The sequence below is a fragment of the Xyrauchen texanus genome, chromosome 27 (genome assembly GCF_025860055.1).
Source record: "Xyrauchen texanus isolate HMW12.3.18 chromosome 27, RBS_HiC_50CHRs, whole genome shotgun sequence".
NCBI classification, from domain to species: domain Eukaryota; kingdom Metazoa; phylum Chordata; class Actinopteri; order Cypriniformes; family Catostomidae; genus Xyrauchen; species Xyrauchen texanus.
The window spans coordinates 829,825-854,799 of NC_068302.1; the positions used below are offsets into that span (position 1 = coordinate 829,825).

At 39.0% G+C, this 24,975-nt stretch overlaps 1 protein-coding gene across 3 annotated transcripts in view; it reads right to left on the minus strand.

The window, feature by feature from the left end:
* The window catches only part of LOC127620575 (rabenosyn-5-like), a 31,262-nt gene extending 20,790 nt beyond the window's left edge, over window positions 1-10,472 (minus strand). Inside the window, exons 1-7 of one of the 3 annotated variants that reach the window (XM_052093728.1) lie at window positions 10,379-10,472; window positions 9,900-10,090; window positions 5,145-5,276; window positions 4,249-4,349; window positions 3,309-3,354; window positions 3,048-3,209; window positions 2,549-2,805 (exon numbers count right to left, since the gene is read on the minus strand). In XM_052093728.1, coding sequence (XP_051949688.1) covers window positions 2,549-2,805; window positions 3,048-3,209; window positions 3,309-3,354; window positions 4,249-4,349; window positions 5,145-5,276; window positions 9,900-10,047 — 846 coding nt within the window. In that variant the 5' untranslated portion in view covers window positions 10,048-10,090; window positions 10,379-10,472. Of the gene's footprint in view, window positions 1-2,548; window positions 2,806-3,047; window positions 3,210-3,308; window positions 3,355-4,248; window positions 4,350-5,144; window positions 5,277-9,899; window positions 10,113-10,378 lie in introns of all 3 variants that reach the window. The other 2 variants (XM_052093729.1, XM_052093727.1) reach the window with 2 other exon arrangements.
* Window positions 10,473-24,975: the final 14,503 nt, after the last annotated feature.

Consider the following 24,975-nt stretch of genomic DNA (forward strand, 5'->3'; position numbering starts at 1 on the left):
TGAAAGTAACATCACAGACTGACTCTCAACTGTCAAAAAACTGTAAAAGTGAAGACTTCATTTACAATTCAGAGACATTTAAAGTCAACATTTAACTTTGTTATTGGCAAAGCTAGGGCTGTTACATTTACATTTATGCATTTGGCAGATGCTTTCATACAAAGTGACTTACAGAACCCTTATTACAGGGACAATCCCCCCCGGAGCAACCTGGAGTTAAGTGCCTTGCTCAAGGACACAATGGTGGTGGCTGTAGGGAGAGTCTCGTGTTACGATTATGAAATTTGGCTGACTTTCAGATGAATAATTGCAATTATGACGATTAATTGTAAGTATTTCCAAATGCTTTTCTTTTCTTTTTAGAACACAGCCAACCTGAATAGCTTTATTATATTTAAGTGAGTTATAGTATAGAGAGTTCGTTTGGAGTGCTCACATACTGCTATAACATTGGAAAATGAGCTACAAAAACACATCGTTCATGGCATTTCTATATTCACTTCAAATTCACTCATTCTGACAGTAAAATGTGATTGGAATTAGACGTACACATTAACAGCAGATCAAATCATTGCAATCAGGCTATAATTTAATAATCATTGCAGATCTATGCAAAGCATTCCATTTATGTAAAGTGAGGAATTTTTATTGAGAAAGAAATGTCGTGATGGAAATCAAACACTATTTGTGATTGGCGGAACTTTTATTACATTACCCTTAACTGCCATCCAATTTCTTCATTAATTATCGTGAAAATATTAGAAACACTCTAACACACACAACATATAACAGAGAGAAAATAACAGCAGTCTAAATCAATGAGCTGCTTAACATGAATATTAACAGCTTTCCTAAAACTCTGTACGTCCTCATATGTGGACAGTGAGACCAAGTTGTTTTAAATAATATCAAGCTATAGAAAGTATTTTATTTTATATAAAATTGTTTATGTTTCCAGGAGTGTTGATTCTTCATGTTTATGAGACGTTACACACATCACATCATAAATGATCATAATTAATTCAGATTCAAAGTAATGTGATCATCATCCAATCACTGCCAGCCATGTTCAAATAAAATGATACCTGATAAAATGTGAATCTATGTACTGATGATCATTGTCCCATGTGTGTCAAACATGTTGAGTGATCCAAACATCATCTGCAGCCTGAAACTGAACTTTTGATCAGATTTTAGGAGTGAACGCACTTAACTGCATAGAGAGCTATAGGATGCTCCCTTGCTCCCTATTTAGTGCATGACTTAACCTCCAGTGTGCTGTCTGTCTGCACTGGTCTCAGAAGAGTTATAGGAGAGCTATAGAATGCTCCCTTGCTCCCTATTTAGTGAATGACTTAACCTCCAGTGTGCTGTCTGTCTGCACTGGTCTCAGAACAGTTATAGGAGAGCTATAGGATGCTCCCTTGCTCCCTATTTAGTGAATGATTTAACCTCCAGTGTGCTGTCTGTCTGCACTGGTCTCAGAACAGTTATAGGAGAGCTATAGGATGCTCCCTTGCTCCCTATTTAGTGCATGACTTAACCTCCAGTGTGATGTCTGTCTGCACTGGTCTCAGAACAGTTATAGGAGAGCTATAGGATGCTCCCTTACTCCCTATTTAGTGCATGACTTAACCTCCAGTGTGCTGTCTGTCTGCATTGATCTCAGAACAGTTATAGGAGAGCTATAGGATGCTCCCTTGCTCCCTATTTAGTGAATGATTTAACCTCCAGTGTGCTGTCTGTCTGCACTGGTCTCAGAACAGTTATAGAGAGCTATAGGATGCTCCCTTGCTCCCTATTTAGTGAATGACTTAACCTCCAGTGTACTGTCTGTCTGCACTGGTCTCAGAACAGTTATAGGAGAGTTATAGGATGCTCCCTTGCTCCCTATTTAATGCATGACTTAACCTCCAGTGTGCTGTCTGTCTGCACTGGTTTCAGAACAGTTTGAAATGCATCTTATTCTCATCATAACTCCATATAAAGCCTCTGAAAGACACATTTATCAGCTTTTGAATGAACACATTTATTCTCAATGTGATAATGTACAGTTAATTTAGAATATTTTAAGGAAAATGAGCCTATAGTCCATGTACGTGGTCATTGTTTAACAGCGTGCCGTTTCACAACATATCGCTCAAATAAAAATAAAAAATGGCATATCAGATGACACTAAAGAATAAATTTTTGACTCACAGGTTTCAATTTAAAACTTAACGAGGTTTATTACCAGATGTAGTTTTGTTGGCGTTTCAACTAAACACAAACTCATCTGCAATCACCACCATGTTGTTTTGTCACATGACATGGTGCATCAAATGCTTAACCCTTTACTGACAGCACTAGTCTCCTAAACTGAGATCTAATTTAAGTGCTGCGTATAGCAAAGCCAAAACACAACGTCCACGCATGTGGAAGTGGGGTCGCACAAGGTTGAGAAAGTAAATGAGGTCAATTTTGATTTTCAAAAAGGAAAATAAGAGGATAATCCAGGGTTAAAATGACCCAGGATTAACAAATGTCTGGTTAACTCTGCAGCTGGTACCTCGTAGAGTTTGACGATGTCAGGCACGTGGTCTTTCTCCTCCAGTTTGTGTTGATGGCGGAGCAGCGAGTCCATACAGTGATGACAGCAGCGCACATGGTCTTCATCTTTCTCTTCTAACACAGAGGTGATGGAGGAGATGCTGCTAATGGATCCGCGGCGAGGGATCTGCTGCGTCACCTGTGCTCCAGGAGAACTGCTCTGTCCCGGACTGCCAGGAGCACACAGAGCCTCCTTTGTTCCACTGGTTAATTTATCTATCAACACAAAGTTGCAAACATATCACACAGTAGAAGCATAATATAAATATAAATGATGCTGGATGGTCCTAAAAGGTTTCATTTGCTTTATGCAAAATAAAACGTCTTTATTTTTTTGATTTTGGGGAGAAATGTGACCTAAACACGTTTTCATGGGATTCATCAAATCAATGTTTCCGTAGTATTGTTACTAAGCACAGTATGAATTATTCAAGCTTATCTATATGTGTATAACTCACGTGCCAGTGGCAGAGGCACAAACTCTGTGCACATCCTACACATAATGGACCCACAGAGACGGCAGTGATGGCGCCGTTTACGGATGTTGAATTTTCCTCCACAATCAGGGCAAAACGGCACATCCTTATCGTTCACCCATGACACTACAGATTTCTCAAGTGCTAAGAAAACAAAGCAGCATGGTTGTCACATTTCAAGTTATTACTACTTTAACAGTATGGAGCACATCACAGATATTTCCCTTGATGTTGTTCACCCACATCTTATCTGTGCCGCATCCATGTGGCTTCTGTCAAAGGAGGTCAGCTGAGAACAAAAAGCAAAACAGTGGATGTAAATCTACAAGAAATCTTTAGGCCCGAAACACTATCTGGAAGAAATGCTGAACACTGTTTTCTATTTGAAGAGAATTTGCTAAGTTATAACTAGCTTATAACATGTTTTTAACAACCCGATTAATGACTCCCCTGGTTTAACGGCACAGACACATGTTAAAGTCAACAGTAACGCCCCCTTGAGCAGAAGGGTCTGTTATTTGAAAAAAGTAATTCACTACAAATGACTCATTTGTAATGAGACTACTGACTTCACGGATTACTATAACCAATTACTTTTTAAGTTCCTTTCAAAAACACCTTCACAGGAAAGCGTTTGTTTTTTCGCTCAACAAATTCAAAATAGTGTCTATCTTCCCTATTAGTCCACTGACTCGTAAGGGGGTGAACGGCCTTTGGCTGTCACAAAACTTAAGGTATTCAAGTCATTCATATTTTAAATATATTATACAGAAATAATATTATTATTTTAGAAATATCTGCAACCCAGGTAATGAAAGTCAGTAACTGTAATCTGATACAAGCATTCAAAATGTAATGCACTACACTACTTTTGGTACTTAAAAAGTAATTAGATAACAGTAATGAATTGTCATCAGATTACAGCCAACACTGCCCTTGAGTACGGAGGTGTTCCCATCAGACAACACAAGAACTCATGTTATGTTGGTTAAACAGGGTCGCACGACTACAATGTGTTGGTCAAGAACTCATGTCTGTGTTAATGCATTTGTGCAATGTTTCTGGACTTCAAATTACAGCCTTTTTATACACAGTATCTATTTCCAAGTCTTCACTTCCAATTATTGATTGCTAGAAAGTTCAACATGCTTTGTCATCAGAAGTACAACAGACAAATATTCACCTTTTCCAGTCGTATGATGCATTTGTTGAGTTCAATGACATAATGGTCTATTCGTGCAGCTCTGTGCTTCTTAAATAAGTCCAAGTGGCTGCGAGTGGCTCCTTATGTAACACAATACATTTATTGCAGTTAAACAAACATCCAAATACAGGAACAGCTTTAATGACTGAATACCACTGAATTTACAATGCATCACCACTATGATGCATAAATATTGTAAATGTGATTATTCATTTTGATGAATAGAATTGACATTAAACACTTCATTTGTGTAGGGTAACTACATGCAATATTCTTTCTGTAGGCTAAATATCCCAAAGAAGCTGAGAACTGTGTTCCTCAATTGCTTATTTATTACAATTACATGCAAAACAGAAGTGTAAACACATGTTTACTAAGTGTGCATAAGTCTGCATCCCCACTGCAGAATCTGCAGGATGTTTATCATTTAAAAACAAATGCATTTACTTTTTTATTTAGAACTGCTCTGATGAAGTTATTTGACATGACAGATATTTACATATCTTCCACAGGAACGCATGATTCTGTTGCCTTCATGACCTAAAGGACAGTCCTAATTAAAACTAAAATGATCTTTTTTAGTATCTTATATTTGTATGCAAACTTATGCACTAAACTGTAAATGACACACAGAAAGTGAGCATAACTAATGTGCTATGAGACTCATTTAAACACCTCTGATCTGCCATTGCTTTCATGCACACAACAGACCAAAAATGTTGTAAATAGACAAAATGAACACAATAGGAGTGGACCTAAATGAAATGCTGTAATTGATGCGTTTCACCATTAGTTTACTACGGCAGATGTAATTGTAATATTAATTATTTCTCTGATTAATTGAGCATAGATTCAAGATATTCTCCAGGTCTTACCGAGCTCCTGTGGCTCCCACATGTAAGGGTCCACTCCTCCATAATAAAAGGACTCGTAGCTGCTCTCCATCCGCTCATCTCCATCACGCTTCAACAGCTTGTCTTTGGCTTTCTTTGCCTTCTGCACCAGGTCTGAGAAACAATGTGAACACGTGTATTCAAAACTTAGTCAAGATCTCTAGTTACTAGGAATAATCTGCCTCAATGCTATCTGCTGTAAAGAAGAGATCCAAGGTGAAGGTCATAACATGTATTAATGTGTTTCTCTCATTATATATACATATGAATAATTATATATGTATGTGTTTTTGTCAACTTTAGGCAATTTAATCATTAAAAATGTGGATGTGGGCTTCTACAATGTAAAATCTAATAAAATAAAAAGTCACACTATCACTAGTTGATTAAATTGGTCTAAAGTGTACATACTAAATGTGCATTAGTAAGCATATCACTGTATTCAGCACAAACTGGGCTACAATAATATGTGCGCAACATGCGTGTACATGTTTGTATTTTTGAGAAAATAACGTTTATGCATGGTTTTAGAAAAAAACTACATTTTGAAGTCATTGAAATAAAGGCCATATAACACTTACTCAACATTTGTCCACAAGCCTTTTGAGATCTGGATCTTGTAGCCTAGAGTTTTTGTTACAAAATGACGTGAAAACCATCCTGTTCACTCATTCATACAAAACAATATACTAATTTAACTTTTGTAAGACACTTTTAGTGCTAGAAAGGTCATATGCGAGGAGGTGTGAACTGTAATGAATATTGATGTGATTCACACCTGAGGAGACAAAGACCCCTCCCCTGGGACAATCAATGAAGAATGTGACAGATAGAGAATGAATGTGAGGAGACTTAATGATCAAAATCAAGTTTTAAGTTAAAAGTAGTAATCTGACTATACATTTATCTTTACATAAAGACTTTACTTAATTTTAGACCTACACTGCCATTTAAAAGAAGTATCTTCTGCTCACCTGCATTTAGTTGATCCAAAATACAGTAAAAACAGTGAAATTGTGAACTATTTTTACAATTTAAAAGAACAGTTTTCTATTTGAATATATTGTAAAATAAAAAAATATGTAAAATGTCTTCAGTGTCACATGATCCTTCAGAAATCATTATAATATGTTGATTTTCTAATATGGCCATGTATTTAAAGTGCATTTTACTCATTTAACCTGAACACATATTTGCAAGCACAAGCATTGTTGATGATAATGAGGCAGCATAAACACTAGTTAAAATATATTCTAAACATTCATATTATTTTCATATCATATTACATATCATATTTATATCATAATGCATACAATTTAAATGCCTGCTTTAGCCGAAACTTGTTTCATACAGATTACATTGCAGGAGAATATTTGTTTTAAATTTGAATTGTTTTATTTAAAAGTAGATATTTTAAGCTTTCTTTATTATTTTCATGTTATAATCCAGTGAGACTCGATACACCCAGATACAGTGGACACTTTTAGTGCTAGAAAGGTCATATGCGAGGAGGTGTGAACTGTAATTGTTCACATTATAGGTCACATTAAAAGTGGAAAACTTTCTGACATGATTTATCTTTGTCTCATTCTTTTACATCACAAAAACCTGGCATTTTAACAGGGGTGTGTAGACTTTTTATATCCACTGTACATACTTGCTCTTTGAGGTAAACATGGCAAAATCCTCAGACTCTGGAGACATTAAAAGACACTTGTGTGTTCAAGCTGAGGCCTCGGGCGGCCCAGCGAGCCGGGGACTCGATTTGGAAGGCACGTCAGGAGAAGAAATTCAGTGTCACCTGTAGACAGGCCCCGATCAATTCTGGCCAAATTTCTGAGATTTTCCAAAAAAGATCTTGTGTTGCGCTAGGCTAGAAGCAAAGGAAAGATTTCTTGGAAGTATCACAATATTTTCTTGTTCCCGGACTTTGCGAATTCGACAAGAGAGAAACGCGATCGGTTCAAGGAATGTAAGAAACTCTTACGTCAACGGAAGATCTCTTTGGCACTGACATTTCACGGCCAAGCTGAGAATAAATCCCAAGGATGGTAGCGAAGTTTACATGTCCCAAACTGGCACTCTGTGAGTAAGCCATTTGATGTTTCTTATATTAGTGGACTGACTTGCTGTTCAGTGACTTGATTGTCTGAGGAAGCTGGGCACCATTTTTGTTTCTTTTTGCGTTGGCTCTGCCTAGCGGCTTGAGTTTGTTTTTTATGGAACGACACTTCCTTCATGAAACTTTTGCATTGATGGAAGATCATTTTTACCCTGAAGTTCCCGGCCAGATTGAGAATGGACAATATGGATAACTGCAAAATATCTACATGCTCACATAAATGACTCAAATGTCAACCAAAGTTCAAAACCATCCTTTGGTGAAGTCAAACTCACATTCTGTGGAATAGCAGTCAAAAGCACTAACCACTGTGCCACGCAATCGGCAAGTCAACCTGATCCAAAGAGACATTCTAAGTTCAGAGTACATAACGCTTGCTGAGAAAATACTGCTACAGCTAAAAAGTTCTAAGCTGAAGCAGGAATTATGCAGTAAAGAATGGCCTATATTATTGTAAACACAACATGAAGAAAAAAACTTGACTTATACAAACTTTTGGCACATTTCAAAGCAATAGCAAATAGACATTCTAAGCTGAGAGAACAAAACATTTTTCTGACAACATGTTGGAATAGGCAAGTGGATTTGAATTCAAGCTGGAATTATGCAATGTAGTCCATCCTACATAGTAATTAAACACAACAGGAAGTCTTGGAAATCAACAGAAGTAACATTTTTAAACCCGTTCTTTGCTGGACTTGAACTCACAACATTTTGAGCCATATACCAACACTTTAACCCTTGTGCTGACACAGCTCAACCATGGCAAAGAGTTTAGAGTCAGCTCAGTGTGGTTGTCTATGGGTTATCTTTTGACCCATAGGGGTCACTTAACTTTGCATGTACCCTCAGATCATGGACCTGATGAAGCACAGTAAGTTGTGTTTCGATAGGAAAAAGCATTGCCAAGATACAGCCTCATATATTTATATTTCATATTTCACGCCCACCTTGTTAACTTCACAATGCCGTTACTTTTAAACAAAGGTGAAAATCACAATTCTGTATTATAATTTCTGTGTGGCTCGGTCTGGATGGCGGACACTGTAAAGAGCAGAGTTTTAATGTAATGGGTACAGGTTTGAATCATCAGGAGGAGAGTAATTAGACAAAACAAGAATGGTGTCTCTAGGACAAATGGTTCAAAAGTTACACAAAAAAGAAAAGTGAATTTTTGAACTAGTGATGGTGCTATGGAATATGTCCTAAAGCAATGGTTCTCAACCATAGTTTAAAACATAACCTGTATTTAATGTATCCTGGCTTGCTTTTTCTTTTATGTTGTATAGTTTTGTTCATGGTTTTCCGGTACAAGGACATGCATCAAGTGACATTATTTTGGTTGTTGACGTCAATAATAAAAGCGACAGGAAGATTTCTCCCCCCCCCCCCCCATACATATAAATATGTATGAAATAGAGGTCTAATAGATTCTACCTTCAGATTATTTCATATAAAATTATAACATGGTGTCAAAATATAACAGTTACTTTTACTCATGAAAAATCATAAAACAATTTTGTAAAGGTGAAAATGAGTGCATAGCACAGTTGCTCTTTTCCTCATCAGTGCTGTTTGGCATGTCAGGGCTGCTACTGTTTGAGAGGTTTGACTTGACTTCCTCCGTAATGCTTTGAACTAGAAAAGTCTCACTAGAACTGAAATTGGTTGCATGCCACAATATTGAGGGAGGCCGGGTTGTTGGGCGTGCCCACCAGAGATCAGAGCAGATCATTAGCACGAGCTGGTTCTGTTAAACTCACACTGAAGCTTTAACTGCACCACGAAAATATCGCAGTGCAGATGAGAAGGCTTTAGCTGATTGCAAGATTATCATTAAATCTGCCTCAGCAGTCCTAATTAGGCTTTAACTTGGGTAGCCCCTGAAATACCTTCAAAGGTAGAACCATGTCATTGTTTCCCTGCTGTCTGCAACCCACCAGTTGAGAAACACTGTCCTAGAGGTCCCAAATGCTGTTCCTCCCCTATCAGTGTCAAATTGAATCATTTTCCCACGTACAGTTCTATGGGCTGCCATAGAATCCAGGCCAGAAAAATAATAATAAGAAAACCAACAGATACAATAGGTGGCACAGAACTCTGTTGTAAAACGTGACATTCTGATGTCAGATATTTTGTATAATGACTTCTAAACCATTTAATTGACTGTTGTCCCAGACGACCACTTTCCTACATAGCTGTGCGAAGTTATGAGGTAGAGAAGCAGTCACCAGCTCAATGCAAATGTCTATGAATACAGTACAAGGTGCAAATGAACAAGTATAAAACTGAAGGTGCATTGTGCAGAACGGAGTATAAATATGTAAATATATTTATATGACCGGTAACCATAACAGTGCAAGTGGCATCAGGAGGGACAAGTTATGTGCAAAGAAATGTGCAAGGGAAATTTTTTTATATATATATACATACATGTAGTCCGAGTGGGATGTAGTTCAGAGTTAATCTGTTCTGCTCTAAAATGACCTCATTGCAATGCAGCATTTTTATACTTGAAGTACGTATTTGTGTAAACAGCTTTTACCTCCATTTATGGTGCAGATCTGTATTAATTGTCATGTTGTGGTTGTGTTCACTACAGTGTGTTTTCTCACTTTTCAGCTGTCCAGTAACATGTCTGTTGTCTCCGGAGTGTTCCTCCTCATAGTGCTCCTGCAGCTGGTAGAAAGACTGGAGATCTTTCAGACAGAGTGGGCACAAGAAGCCCTCCTTCACCTCACATGTGTCCTCTAATGAGGCCATGAGCTCAGCTGATTCTGGGGTTATTCTAAAACACTCTCCATCACTCAAACACACATTCATATAAACTATTATGAGACAGATTACATATACTTAGTTACATTTTACGATGTTTCCTAAAGTAATACTTCGTGGTATCGGATGCTAAATATCATGCTACTTAGTGTTTATTCACTTCATATTGTTCCATTGATTAGATAACAGTGAAATTTCCCTCTATTGTAAGCAAAAGGCCCGTAAATATGAGTGTATTATTTTGATGTTAGATATCGTAAACAACAGCAGGCCTGAGCTAAACCACAGTGACAGATGACAAATGAATATGTTTATTTACCTTCTTCTGTGTTCAAATTTATGTATATATATCTATATTGAGCCCGGACACACTTTTCAGTGAGCAGTAAAGCTGATCATATGGCAGTTTATTGGGTGTGATAACAGCAACATTGATCTCAAATCAAATTATTCGCTTGTCAAAATAAAAGTCCCCGTTCAAATTCAACAGCTGCAAACAACGTCTTAAGAAATCTGGATATTTTTTATATCGAAAATGTCTGTTATTTGATTAGTTCATTTATGATTATGTTTTAGTTTACACCGCGTATGCATCAAACATTAATCACGGTGAATCTGGACGTTTTGCGCTTTTATTACTGAAGAGGAGGACAGTTTGGGGACTTCCGGTAATAATTTAGATATACAAATAGGACACCTACAAAGGTTTATATATATATATATATATATATATATATATATATATATATATATATATATATATATATATATATATATATATATATATTTAAACAGTAATATACAATTATCAAATGATAATAATAATAATAATTATTATTTATTTAATTTTTATCTACTTTTCTTTCTATCCAAGTTTTAAGGAATTTTCCGAGTTCAATACAAGCCTTTGGGGCATTATGTTGATGACTACAAAACTTATTTAGACTCGTCCCTCAGTGACACACTTACAATCATAATACAACTTATTAGAGAATAAGTTCTTCATTATTTGGGTCATTATCAAAATATGGTGACAAACATGTCCCTTTACTTTTTAATGAGGAAGATTTCAAAAGTCAAGAAAACACTGATCTATATATATATATATATATATATATATATATATATATATATATATATATATATATATATATATATATATATATATATATATATAACATATAGATCAGTGCAAGAAACCCAATTTTAAAGGCATCATGCTATAACTTAACCTTTTATGAAATAACACGAAATGGTTCAACTCATTGTTTTATAAATTTAGTTTTATAACTGTTTGAAAAAAAAACTTGTTCCTTCATCTGATACAGCATTTCTATGACCGTTAATTATGTTTATTTTTTTTACTCACATTAGTGCAAGGTCTAACAAATGTGCAAAAAAGCCACACACAAAAAAAATGTCATTGTTGTTAAATTGATTAATGTTCATGTAAAAGAAAAGAAAAAATATTTACTGGTATGATATATTGATTTTAGTCTGATCAGTGCTGTCTGTTTTGTGAGGCAAATGACACCATCTTAAAAAATGTATCTTTTAAGAAAATGTGTTAATGATGTTACAAGTCCTTGCTTGATTTGTGAAACACGCTCCAAGCCCAGTTGAAAAAAGGGTTCTGATTTGTCTTGTACAGTTAAAATCAAAATCGTGATATGGCCCAGTGCGATTTATTAAAACCCACAAAAGGCTGCAATTGCAATGGACTTTTAGTCTGGATTAAGATGGTCCAAGCACAGCCACTGTTTTTTTTAACTGTCTCAGCGGCTAACAAACAGCGAACAGACCACACAAACTCCATTCATCTCTGTAGTGTTCTGGCTCTGAGTTTGGTGTGCTATTAGTGTGTAGTACAGTTTTCTTATATCGTGCACTGAGAACGCAGTGCTACAAAATAGCGTGTTAGAATGATATTTGTTCTGGCAGCATGAGGGGTACCTACACAATATTAGGCAGGTGGTTTTAATGTTGTGGCTGATCGGTATATATACATATATATATATATATATATATATATATATATATATATATATATATATATATATATATATATATATATATATATATACTGGCTGCCAAAAGTTTGGAATAACAGATTTTGCTCTTATGGTAAGAAATTGTTACTTTTATTCACCAAAGTGTCATTCAACTGATCACAATATATAGTCAGGACATTAATAATGTGAAAAATTACTATTACAATTTGAAAACAAATAAACTACTTTAAAGAGTTCTCATTATAAAATCCTTCACGTGCAGCAATGGCAGCTTTACTGATTCTTGTTATTCTAACAGTCAGTTTGTCCAGATACTCATGTGACCCCACTTCCTGTAGCACTTGCATTAGATGTGTCTGTCTTGTCGGGCACTTCTCACACACCTTACAGTCTAGCTGATCCCACAAAATCTCAATGGGGTTAAGATCCATAACACTCTTTTCCAATTATCTGTTGTCCAATGTCTGTGTTTCTTTGCCCACTCGAACCTTTTCTTTTGTTTTTTCTGTTTCAAAAGTGTCTTTTTCAATGCAATTCTTCCCATAAGTGCTTCTGAGTCTTCTCTTTACTGTTGTACATGAAACTGGTGTTGAGCAGGTAGAATTCAATGAAGCTGTCAGCGGAGGACATGTGAGGAGTCTATTTCTCAAACTAGAGACTCTGATGTACTTATCCTCTTGTTTAGTTGTACATCTGGTCTTCCACATCTCTTTCTGTCCTTGTTAGAGACAGTTGTCCTTTGTCTTTGAAGACTGTAGTGTACAGCTTTGTATGAAATATTCCTCTAAACAATGATTGACTGATGAGTTTCTAGAGAAAGCGGTTTCTTTTTTTCCATTTTACAAATCAAATAGCTTTGAAATGTGTTGATATGGAGTGGTGGTGGCGTAGTGGGCTAAAGCACTAAATTGGTAAGCAGAAGGTTGCTGGTTCGATCCCCACAGTCACCACCATTGTGTCCTTGAGTAAGACACTTAACTCCAGGTTGCTCCGGGGGGATTGTCCCTGTAATAAGTCCAGTGTAAGTCGCTTTGGATAAAATCGTCTGCCAAATGCATAAATGTTAAATTATATATTGGCAAGTGATTTTCTTGAACCAAATGATACATTTAGCTTGATTACTCAAGGATAATGTGTTGAAGTGATGCTGCTGTCTAGATTTGATCAAAAATGACTTTTCCAAATAGTGATGGTACTGTTTTTTACATCAGTAATGTCCTGACTATACTGTACTTTGTGATCAGATGAATGTCACTTTGGTGAATTAAAGTACCAATTTCCTTCCGAAACAGCAAACTATGAACATTATTACAAACTTTTGGCTGCCAGTGTATATATATATATATATTTAGCTATTTGCACTTCTGGTTAGATGCTTGTGTATTTCATTGGCTCTGTACTGTACTCTGCACAATGACAATAAAGTTGAATCTAATCTAATGTTTGAAATCACAATGGATATCTATTATATCATTGCCTTTAGTCAAGTAACATTTAGAATTGGATAACATTTAAAGCTTTGAGGTGCTTGAAAAAGATTACTGAAGTACCTTGAAAGTCTTTGAATTAAATGTTTAAAAAGCTGTACGAACCATTTGACCAGCACACCAGATTCTTCTCTGGAGCAAGTCAAATTTCATATCGATACATGCAGTACACTTCCCTGGCCACCTGAACTCATGTGCAGACTTGCTCTCACATCAAAGTGCCAGACCGGAGACCATACACCGTTGCCTCTGGCACCTCCATGACATATTTGTGTTTCACTGGCCATTTACAAGGTATGGCGTCCAAGCCCTGTGAAGTCATGAAGTACCAAACGGGACAGTACGTGGTTGTTGGGGAGGAAAACAGTTCCACCCCGGTTTCCCCAAACCTCAAAAATCCACTGAACTGTCTGAGGATGAAGTCTCCATTCCCCTTGGCTGATCACTTGAAGTGAGAGCAAGTCTGCACCGCAGTACAGGCGACCTGGGACGTGCGTCTCACATACTGACAGGAGAAGTTTCTTGTACTAGAGGATAAATTGGAATGCCAGGTTCAAAATTGGGTGTGACCGGACTGCCCCCTGGTGGTTTATGTATGCCACAACCGCAGTGTTGTCCATTCCAATCAGTATGTAAAAGCCCTGCACATCTGACCAAAAAGCTCTGAGATCTAGGTGAGCCGTTCCAGAAGATTTATGTGCTACGCCAAACGCACAGCTGTCCAGGTGCCGGAGGCTGGAAAACATCACACGGCTCCCAGCTCATGTTGGATGAGTCCATTGTCACAAACTTGCATCTGGCCACATTGCCGAGTTCAACGTCTTCCTGATAAAATGCAGCCGTTTTCCAAATAGCTAGCATGGCTAGACAGCACCGTTTCACTACAAGACATAAGTGGCCATGTCGATAAGAATGAAGAAGGACTCTTTAGTTGACCCAGCAATTTTGAGGCCTCATAAGCTCAATGGGGTGATGGTGGCAGCAGTGACATCAATCCCAAGGCTCGTTGAAAGTGTTTCAGTGGCAAAGCATCGGAAAAAATACTGAGTGTGTTCGTCGGTCAGATGCACTGACATGATCACAGAGTAAAGTTTCATTCCAAGGAAGGAAATTTGATGACTAGGCACCAACACACCCTTCGCCCAATTGACTTTGTGACCCAAACACTCCAAATGTACTTGCAGCAGGTCCCTGTGCTCGCATACTTGTGCCTCTGACAACCAGTCATCGAGGTCATTGAGAACACAGACGCAGCTCACCCTCAGCAGAGGAGCTAGGGACAAGCCGAAGGGAAGAACTTTGAACTGTTACGCAGTACTCTCGAAGGCAAATCTCAAAAATCACCTATGATGAGGGGCTATTGTCACATGAAAGTATGCATATTTCTGGTTAGTTAACACAAACCAGTCAAGAGGATGAATGTGAGACAAAATTTGCGTCTGAGTAACCATCTTGAACAGATACTTCACAAGCATCCGATTCTGAAAGCAGAAAGTTTCAATGCGTCGCATAGCGGTTCGCAGTCCATCACGTCTTTGGCGAAGAGACTTTGAATCTTCACTGTCGAGGCGTCAGTCTCGCAAACTAATGCATATAGCCAAGTTTGATTGTGTGCAATACCCAACTGGAAATGCCCGCTAGACCACGCCATGGGTCCAGGTAATGGACAGGGGCTCGACTGTGTCAGGGTCTTGCAGTGTGACAGTGTTCACGTGAGGAACTGGAAATGAGCGCGTTTTTGTGCATATATCTGAACTCCATGCAATCGCTTTATTGAAACATGAAGACATTTTGGCGACCATTTTTAACCTTTTTCAGAGCTGGAGCGAACTCCAGTTCTTTGAGGTTGGTTACTGCTGCATGGTGCTCGAACCATCAGGAACTAGGGGAATAACAATTCATTCTGACAAGGATTCAATTTGATTACGCTTCATTACCAAACGATTACGATGCATTGTGATATCTGAAATTTGGTCACGATTCCATTCGATCCGATTTGATTATTTTGAAACAATTCATAATTATTTTTTTTTAAATATGCAGAATATTTAAGGAATATATAAGGAAAGGAGGCGGCGAGAACCGGCTTGACGATATAAATAATATGAATCAAAAAGACATTTAACATTTATTGCATGAAATGTCATGTGGAGGCAGATAAGATCCATTTTAGAATCGAGCAGGGTCAACCCCAATTCCAAAAAGGTTAGGACAGTATGAAAAATGCTAATAAAAACAAAAAGGTTGTAAAAATTATATTCACCCTTTGCTATATTGAAAGCACTACAACTACACATTATATGAAGTTGTTCATAGTTTTTTTAAATGTACAGTAATTTCAAATCAGATGATTGCAACACATTCCAAAAAATTTGAGATTAATTTGACGAGTTGAAATAAAAAGATGTTAAACAGGCAATCGTGTCATTCCAATCATTCAAGACTTGTCAATTTGCCAACAGATGCTTCTGTAAATATTACAGCACTTTTAGAACAATGTTTCTCAAAGACAAATTGGAAGGATTTTGGGCATTTCACCCTCTACAATGCACAATATTGTTAAAAGATTCAAGGAATCTGGTCAAATCTCAGTGAGTAAAGGGCAAGATGAAAACCACTTCTGAATGTGTGTGTTCTCTGATTCCTCAGACGTCACTGTCTTAAAAAACATTCATCTGTAATGGATATCAGGAACATGGGCTTGAGATTACTTTAGTAATTCCACAGATGCAAGTTAGACTTTACTATGCAAATCAATGATTCAAACTCACGATCCAGGGGTGATAGTCAGCATCTTTACTCACTGAGCTACCCAGGCCCTCCTTACGAGTCCAAATTTTGAATAGTTTTTGAAAAACACAGACACCGTGTTCTCCGGGCCAAACAGAAAAAGGACCATCCGAGCTGTTATCAGCATCAGGTCCAAAAGCCTGTGTCTGTATGGGCCAGGGGTATGCCAGTGCATATGGCATGGGTAACTCGCACAACTGTGAGGGCAACATTAACGGCGACACATATGTACACATTTTGGAGCAACATATACTGCCATCCAGCACCGTCTTTTCAGGGATGTCCCTGCATTTTCCAGCAGGACAACTTCAAACCACATACTGCCTGGATAACAAGTGCATGGCTGCGTAATCAGCGAGTGCTGAACTGAACTTGCACTCCAGACCTGCCTAATGAATGAATGGGGTAAATTCCAGTTTCTAAACTTAACAAACATGTGTCTTCAGTGCTCAAATGCTTAATAAGTGTTATTAGAAGAAATTATGTTTCACAGTGTTCTGCCCAATCTTTTTTGGAGCATGTTGCAATCACCTGATTTGAAATGACTGTACATTTAAAAAAACAACAACAAAATTCACAAAGTAAAACATCATATAATGTGCAGTTGTAGTGCTTTCAATAAAGCAAAGGGTGAATATCATTTACAAATCAAATCACTTTTTCAGACTGTCCCAACTTTTATCAGAATTGGGGTTGTAGAAAGAAAAACGATCTATTAGAAGCGTGTAAAGGTGGTTATGCATGTTGTGTGGTAAGCGTGAGTTCCCTATTCATTTTGGGATAGGGAGAGAGGTGCCTAAACGGAGACGCCTCCACTTGTCAAGCTTGTTTACGAGAATTCAAAAGCATTTTCACGCATGACTGTGTGCAGCACACACTAAACTTTTTTCTTCTCCGATAATACCTTTCATACAAAGAAAGAAGCTCAAAGAGTGCCTCAAGTAAATGAACAGAAGACACATTGGTCCTATCAGAGGGTTTGGGGCCCTGAAATTCCTAGGGCCTTATTTGAGAGGTCTTGTATAGGCTATGTGGCCCACATATTCAATCATGTTTAAACATTTGTTTTCATTGCAGATGGCCCCCTGGCAGTCAAGGGCCCTGGAGAACTGGCCCCAGTCTGTAATTCATCTGTGCCTCGTCGTTGTGTTGATGATGACGGAGTCATAATTGTCCCAATGTTCAGTGGATTAACACCCTTGTTTGTGACCGACTTTGTGTTCACAATACACCTCATATACTGTATAAATATTGTGGGATTGTACTTGCTAGTTCTGATTATTTATTTTCTGCTAACTGGGATTTATTAAAGTAACTTTACGCAGGGTCTTGCATTCGTATGGCTTTATAAATCTGAAAACTTGTGCATATTCATTCAGTATACTTTTAGGATAAAATCTACACTAAGTGTTTTACCGTACATGGGGAGCTTGTTGTCAATGTGTGGGCTACTAAGTGTCATTAAGTTTGAAATTCATTAATGTCTTTGCATTTACTGGGTGGGATTTGAGAGCATTTTACAAAGTTTGGTGTCTGTAATCAACACCAAGAAATGTATCGATGAGTTATTTTGAGCATTACAAATATTTTGGTGATCCTAAACACCTCAATGATTTTTTCGTGGAGACGCTGAAGATGAAAAACACTAAAAAGTCATCAATTTTATTCATTGGTGAGATTCTTCAATCCCTACACTACAGCTCCCAAAAAACTAATAAACAGCAGACAAAACCATAAATATAAGCTTATAAAACAGTTCAATATTTACTGCAAAATATTTTTTTTTTACAGAGTAAAATTTGGAAAAAATAATTGAGAAAGAAAAAACAAAATAAATATAGGAAATGGACAGTAAGGCCAACATCAGAACTCCACATACTGAACTGTACAAACTAAATTTTTTGCTTAAATAATCTTTTAACGTACACTTTCCTTACAGCAAAACGTCTAGGTAACTGGTATAACCCCTGTTCCCTGATGGAGGGAACGAGATATTGTGTAGATGTAGTGACACTAGGGGTTCGATATTGAGAGCCCCAATCAGCCTTTGCTTAAAATAGAAAAGGCCATTGAGAATTGGTGAGTGGATTTTGCATGCCATTCTCCGCCCGGACATACAGGTATAAAAGGAGATGGCGTGCATCACTCATTCAGATTTATGCTGAGGAGCCGATGTCAACGGCTTGTCAGTTCTCTGTCTATCACTCACTCGATGTTGTGTCGATGTAGTAACACTATAGGAAACACCGTAGACACTGAACCGTGTTACGATGTACGGAAGAGTGGACGCAGGCAAGCTGCTGCCCAAGGAGGCTACAGCAGTGTTTTTTTTCTGATATTTGCTGTTAAGCTATTTCCTGCCGTTTGTCTTCTAGAATAATGCTAGGAAGTGCTCTTCCCTCTCCAGGTGGGAGGGCACTATGGAGACCACATACTACCGGATGAAGGTTAACATGTGAAGAATACCTCACATGGACTTACCAATGGGGAATTTCACATATGGAATGATAACACCAAGAGGAACCTATCTACGGAGAGGGTACACTGCAACATTGGCCAAAGCAGAGCGATGTTCTGATGAGGTTCAAACCTGAACAGTGAAAATGCATCACATGGGATTACCCAGAGGGGAATTAAAGAGGCAGGACGCGAACCGGACATAGCAACAACAAGGCCGGGTCTTCCTCCTCTGAAGGGAGGGCTTGCAGGTTCACAACCTGATCCCGGAAGGGAGTGGTGGGAACTTTGGGCATGTAACCGGTCTCAAGATCACATGAGAGTGTGCCGGCCCGAACTCCAGGCATTCGCTGGTGACAGAGAGAGTGCATGTAGGTCCCCCACCCGCTTGATGAAAGTCAGTGCCACCAGGAGGGCCGTCTTCAGTGACAAAGTGCTGTGCTCGGCCTGCTCCAGGGTCTCAAAGGGGGCTCTCTGTAGGGCAGGTAAGACCACAAAGAGATCCCGAGGGAATCAGACATGGTTTATGAGGATTCAACCTCCTCTTGACCTTGAGGAACCTGGTGATCAGGTCGTCCTGCCGTGAGGGTCTCCCATCCAGTGTATGTGAGATAAGCTGCTATAGCAGCCATATACATCTTCAGGGTAGAGAGAGACAGCCGTCTCTCCAGCCCTTCCTGTAGAAAAGATAGCACAGACCCGACCGCGCACCTCAGTGGGTCTTCCCCATGGAAAGAACACCAGTTCATGAAGACATGAAGGGAATGCTCGCCCGTAGAAATGCGAGGTCTGACCAAGGGCTGAAAGTCTGACCAAGGGCAGAAAATCTGACAGCACTGTGACATGATAGTCACACGCAGGGTGCCGTGGCACCATGCCCACCTCGGGACTCGAGTCTGTAGCCAGTGTTGAAGCGGTCTCATAGGCATCAACCCGAGGGGGAGAACCGCCGGCGAGGATGCCATTTGCCCCTGGAGCCGCTGCCACTGGTGCCTCTACCTTCTGCCTGAAGCTTTTCAGGCAGGTCAGCACTAACCAAGGACATTCAGTCGTAAAATGTGCTGTGAGAGTGACAGAGTCCAACTCCAAATCGAGAAAAGAGAGGGGAGAGCTTGCTTTTCTCCCAGTTGACCTGAAGACCGAGTCGGTTGAGGTGCTGAAGCACAAGTTCCCTGTGCGCACACAATAGATACCGCGAGTGAGGTAGGATTAGCAAGTCAATTGACGATGCGTATGCCCTTCTCCCTTAATGGGCCAGAGCAGCCTTTGCCACTTTGGTAAAGATGCAAGGGGACAGGGACAGGCCAAAGTGGAGGACCTTGTTCTGGTATGCTCGTTCCTTGAAGGCAAACCGAAGGGTCTGTGTCAAGGAAGGATTGATTTGTGAAAGAACACGTGCCTCAGGTTGATGGCCGCGAACCAATCCTGATGTCGTAGTGATGCCAGGATGCGCTTCTGCGTTAACATCCTGAACGGAAGCCTGTGTAAAGCCTTGTTCTAGGCACGCAGGTCCAATATTGGGTGTGGCCCTCCCCCTCTCTTGGGCACAATAAAATAAGGGCTGTAAAAGCCCTTGTGTGACTTGGCTACAGGGACGGGTTCTATTGCTCCCTTCGCCAGAAGGGTGGCAACCTCTGCCCGGATGACAGAGATACCCTCGCTCTGCACCGCAGTGGAGAGTATGCCACTGAACCAGGGTGGGCGTCTGGTGAATTGAATCGCGTAGCCGAGGCGAAATCGTCCTGACGTGCCACCGCAAGGGGCTGTAGAGCTCTAACCAGGCCTCCAGATTGCACCAGCGGCACCAAGGGAACGACTGGATTTATCGTGCCCAGGAAGAGTGGTTTGCGGCAAGGCAGAGCAGGCGCCCCACCTTGAAGACAACCCAGGGGGGACGTGCTGCTCCGCTAGCCCGCAACGGAGGCTGGTGACTGGGGCGGGTACGCGGCATGATGCATGTGTGAGAGATGCACGCCATCTCCTTTTATACCCGTATGTCCGGGGTGGAGAGTGGCATGCCATTCAACTTGCCAATTCTCATTGGCCTTTTCCATTTTAAGCAAAGGTGATTGGGGCTCTCAATATCGAACCCCTAGTGTCACTACATCGACAAAACATTGAGTGAGTGACAGACAGGGAACTCAACATACAATTTCTGTAGTCCACTAGCATGGCCCTTATTTGCTGACAACTCAAACGTACTGTATTTTGTCCTTTTGTATGGTGAACAATATATTTTTACTGTAACAGACAAAACATTTGAAAGAGACCATCCTGTATTCTCACTAATGTAACTAATGTTCACCTAATAATTCTGATTCATTAATGGTGGAATTCAGAGTCAGTTTTGATTCTAACTCCAGTGTGAACCAAAATATATCTGAATATGATTGTACATTTACATGTAGAATGTGTTTGCCATTTACACAGTCTTTCAAAACTAGGACACTTTGTATATAATAGTAACATAAACAGGAATAATTTATGACACAGGAATTGTAATCTTTTAACAGTAATATTCAGTGGAATTGAGCTCTGTAAATGGCTTAAGGGCAGAAATTGTGTACTAAGAGCTGTTAGCAGATAAGCATACTAAGACTTGACAAAACACCATCCTTATATTGTATAAAAAAAATAAATAAAAAAAAAGCCAAGGTTATCTTTGATGTTAAACCGTTGTCCTTTTCATTAAAAAAAAAATACTAATAAAAACCGTAGACAAATTATAAAGCAAAACTGACTTGTTGAAAGCCAGGGCAACTAACGTATCGATGTAACGAGACCCAACCAATTAAATGAAATGAAAATATTACAAAGGCTTCATATGGACAGTAAGTTTGCCCTTTTGCACACGTTGACAAATTTTGGCACTGATATCGCCATCACCTTTTTCACAAACTGCAGAACGTTGCAGTGTTTGGTGCACAGCAAGATACCACGTTGAACATTCAAATTTACATCTTTGTTTTGGCTATCCCGAAAGTGGGATCTACAAAACCCCCGTCATAGGACGATGTATAAATTAAAATAGATCAAATTTCATGTATGCATACAGCAAGCCCTTCTGGAACAAAAAACTTAATGGACGATTAGACTATACGAGGGGATGCATGAAGCTAAAGTAGTTAAAGGCCCAATTTATGTTGGATATGGGGAACATTTCAAATAGTTGAACTGACACTTATAAAATACACTTCTCGAGAAAGCACACAACTGCCGTTCTAACAACATTTTTACATCGTAATAGTTAGCGAAAGCAATAAACACATCAAGTTCACTCAAAAATGAAAACTCTTTCATTATTTCCTCACTTTCATGCTGTCCTAAACATGTGCCGTTATTTTTTCTGTGAAACACAAAAGGGGAAACTTTTGCATCACGTTCAAGCTACTTTTTCCATAAAACGACAGTTAACAGCGAGTTAATTTAACAGGCTGTCAGTCTAAAAAAAAACATAAAAGTGGTCCATGTGACTTGTGCACTTTACTCCAAGTCTTCTTCAGTGCCAATTTTCACAATCTGGACACAAATGCATGTTAGATGTGAGCTTCGGCAAAGGGGAAGATTTTCAGTAAATAACTACTTCAATTTTGGTCAGTTATTTTTCACATAAAGATCGTGTGGCTTCAGATAGCACACAGGTTATACAAACCACATTTATAATCTTTTTATGGTGCATTCTGCATGAAGATTCTTTGCAAATGTCTCATTTTGTGTTCCACAGAAGATTAAGTCATATGGATTTGGTACATCATGAGGGTGAATAAACAATGACAGAATTTTTTTTTTTTTGGGAAACCTATTATTTTAACAGTGATGAAATCAGAGCACAAATCGGTCTGACTGAAAAAGCAACGAGTACTTGTTCAATCTGTGACGACAAATTGTAAATCTACATCGTGCAAGTTCACATTTCAAATCAGAGCATCTTCTGTTCTGCTCGAGTCACTTTACTGTTTATGATCATACACCAGACAAATACTGTGTAAATAATGTTATGCAATCACTGATCTATATATATAACTGGATAGCTCATGACGTCACAACAGTGAAGCTACTGCGCCGCCATCTTGGTATTCCCTAACATTCTGTAGTCCTATGTGTCTCAATGGGAAATCGTCTGTTTTGGTGAGTAATTTGTACCCATCCAGTCACATTAAAACACATTTCTTATGTCTGCATACACTGTATCACAATGCAATCTTCCTAAATATGTAATTCATTATTTATTTTGACTTTAATTTTCCCCCCCTGCTTATTCTAAATGTGAGCGTGTTATGTTACTCTTTATTGCAGCAGCATTACGTTCAGCGGCGCACGTGTTTCAATAGAAACAAGTTTAAGAAACTGAGGTAAGATATCAGTAGACATTTTCAAACATATTTTTTGCAGGCTTTAAAGTTTTTATTCTGAATACATAATTATGTTTTGTAGCTTTTGTTTACGTTGAACGTGCATTGTGGTTATTTTCTTAGGATAAATGAATATTAGCTATGCAGCTAACGTTAACTTAGTGAGTTATACTGTTATTCATTGTGGTTATTTTCCTAAGTCAGCTTTTTTGGTCAAGTTGAATATCTAATTGCAGATCAACACCGGTTACATATGATAAATATAATGTGGGCTTTCATTAATTCTCTGTGTGTGATTTGTACTTTTTGCAGTGCAGGCCTGAATACGGCCAGCTCACGGGCATCATTTATAAAGTGATCAATTGGAATAGACGAGGAGCAGGGCAGGACTGGTAATCTGGACTACCGGACATTTTTCCGGTGGACCGACAAACTTTGGGGCTGATCAGGGTGGACTGGCCATCGGGAGAACCGAGCGGGTCGCTGTGTCGGCCGCGATAATCTAAAACGAGCCGCCGCGTTAGCAAACACTACCCCCCCAACAACTTTTTGACAGTTATGTCAAATCCCGGGCCGATTTCTCTTTTCCAGCCCAGCCCTGACAAGGAGCACATGGATATTGTTGAAGTTAAACAAGGTAAGTTTGCCGTTTGGATTTCAATAAACATCGCATTGAATGCTAGATAAAACTGGAATTGGTTTGCAACAGGAGGAAAAGCTGGATGAGGAGTCAGCCTGGCTTCACTGAAGAGCTGTTTTAACAGAGTAAAAAATATTATACTGTCTGTTTTTATTTGCAATGAAGATACTTTTGCAACATGCAGTATAAGTCTCATAAAATTACTGTGTTTCAGATAGTTATAACATTTAATATTAATAGAAAAGTTGACCCAAATATGTAAATTCTGTCATCATATACTCAACCTCATGTCCTTCCAAATCCATGTGACTCTTTTGCAGAACCCCCAAAAATGTATTTTGTATTCCATATAATGAAAGTAAATGGTGAGCAAAATAGCTTGTTTTGGTCACCAATGGCTTTCATTATATGGACAAAAACATTTTTTAAATGTCATCTTCTGTGTTCCACAGAAAAAGTCATACAGGTTTGGAAGGACATGAGGTTGAGTAAATAGCTGTGCGTAAGGTCTTAAGTTGGGGTATAAAGTTCAAGGCTTCGTAACTACTAGTTAGTTTGCAACTAAGTTGGTGCTTAATTTGGTTGCTCCACCTGTTCTTTAAGTCAATTTTTTTATGTACTTGGAAGCTTTTGTTATTGAACAAATAAATATGTATGATTCTCTTACGAGAGGTTCTCTCGTATTGCGTAAGCTAGCTTACGCTACGGAAAGATTAATCTTTTCTGAGATATTGAAGCCAAAAAAATTATACTTAATTTTTGTATCCATTGTCAACGCAGTGCGGCAGCTGCAGACCTTGAGCGGGCTATCTAGCGAGCTCATAGGTTGCTCTGCGGCAACTGCTGCAGCCTATAGACGAGCTTGGGCGAACTCGCATCCAATGAGAGGCGTCCGCGCGCTCACTGCATCAAAGCCCGCCAAAATGGGCGTGACTAGAGTGCATATAAGCGTAGTTCGTAGGCTGGAACCCTGATTTTCATCTCTTCAGCGAAGCTCTTCGCATCACTGAACTGGAAGCCGCGTCGTCGTTCGAGGGGCATCAAGCAAGCATGGACAGCGCTCGAAGAAGCCGGCCGTCTTCGCCACCTTCAGCCGTCCTGCGAGCTACGCCATCCGGCGACGTATCCTTTTAAAAGCAAGCTAGTTCTTAAGAACTTCACAAAAGAGTACTGAGCGT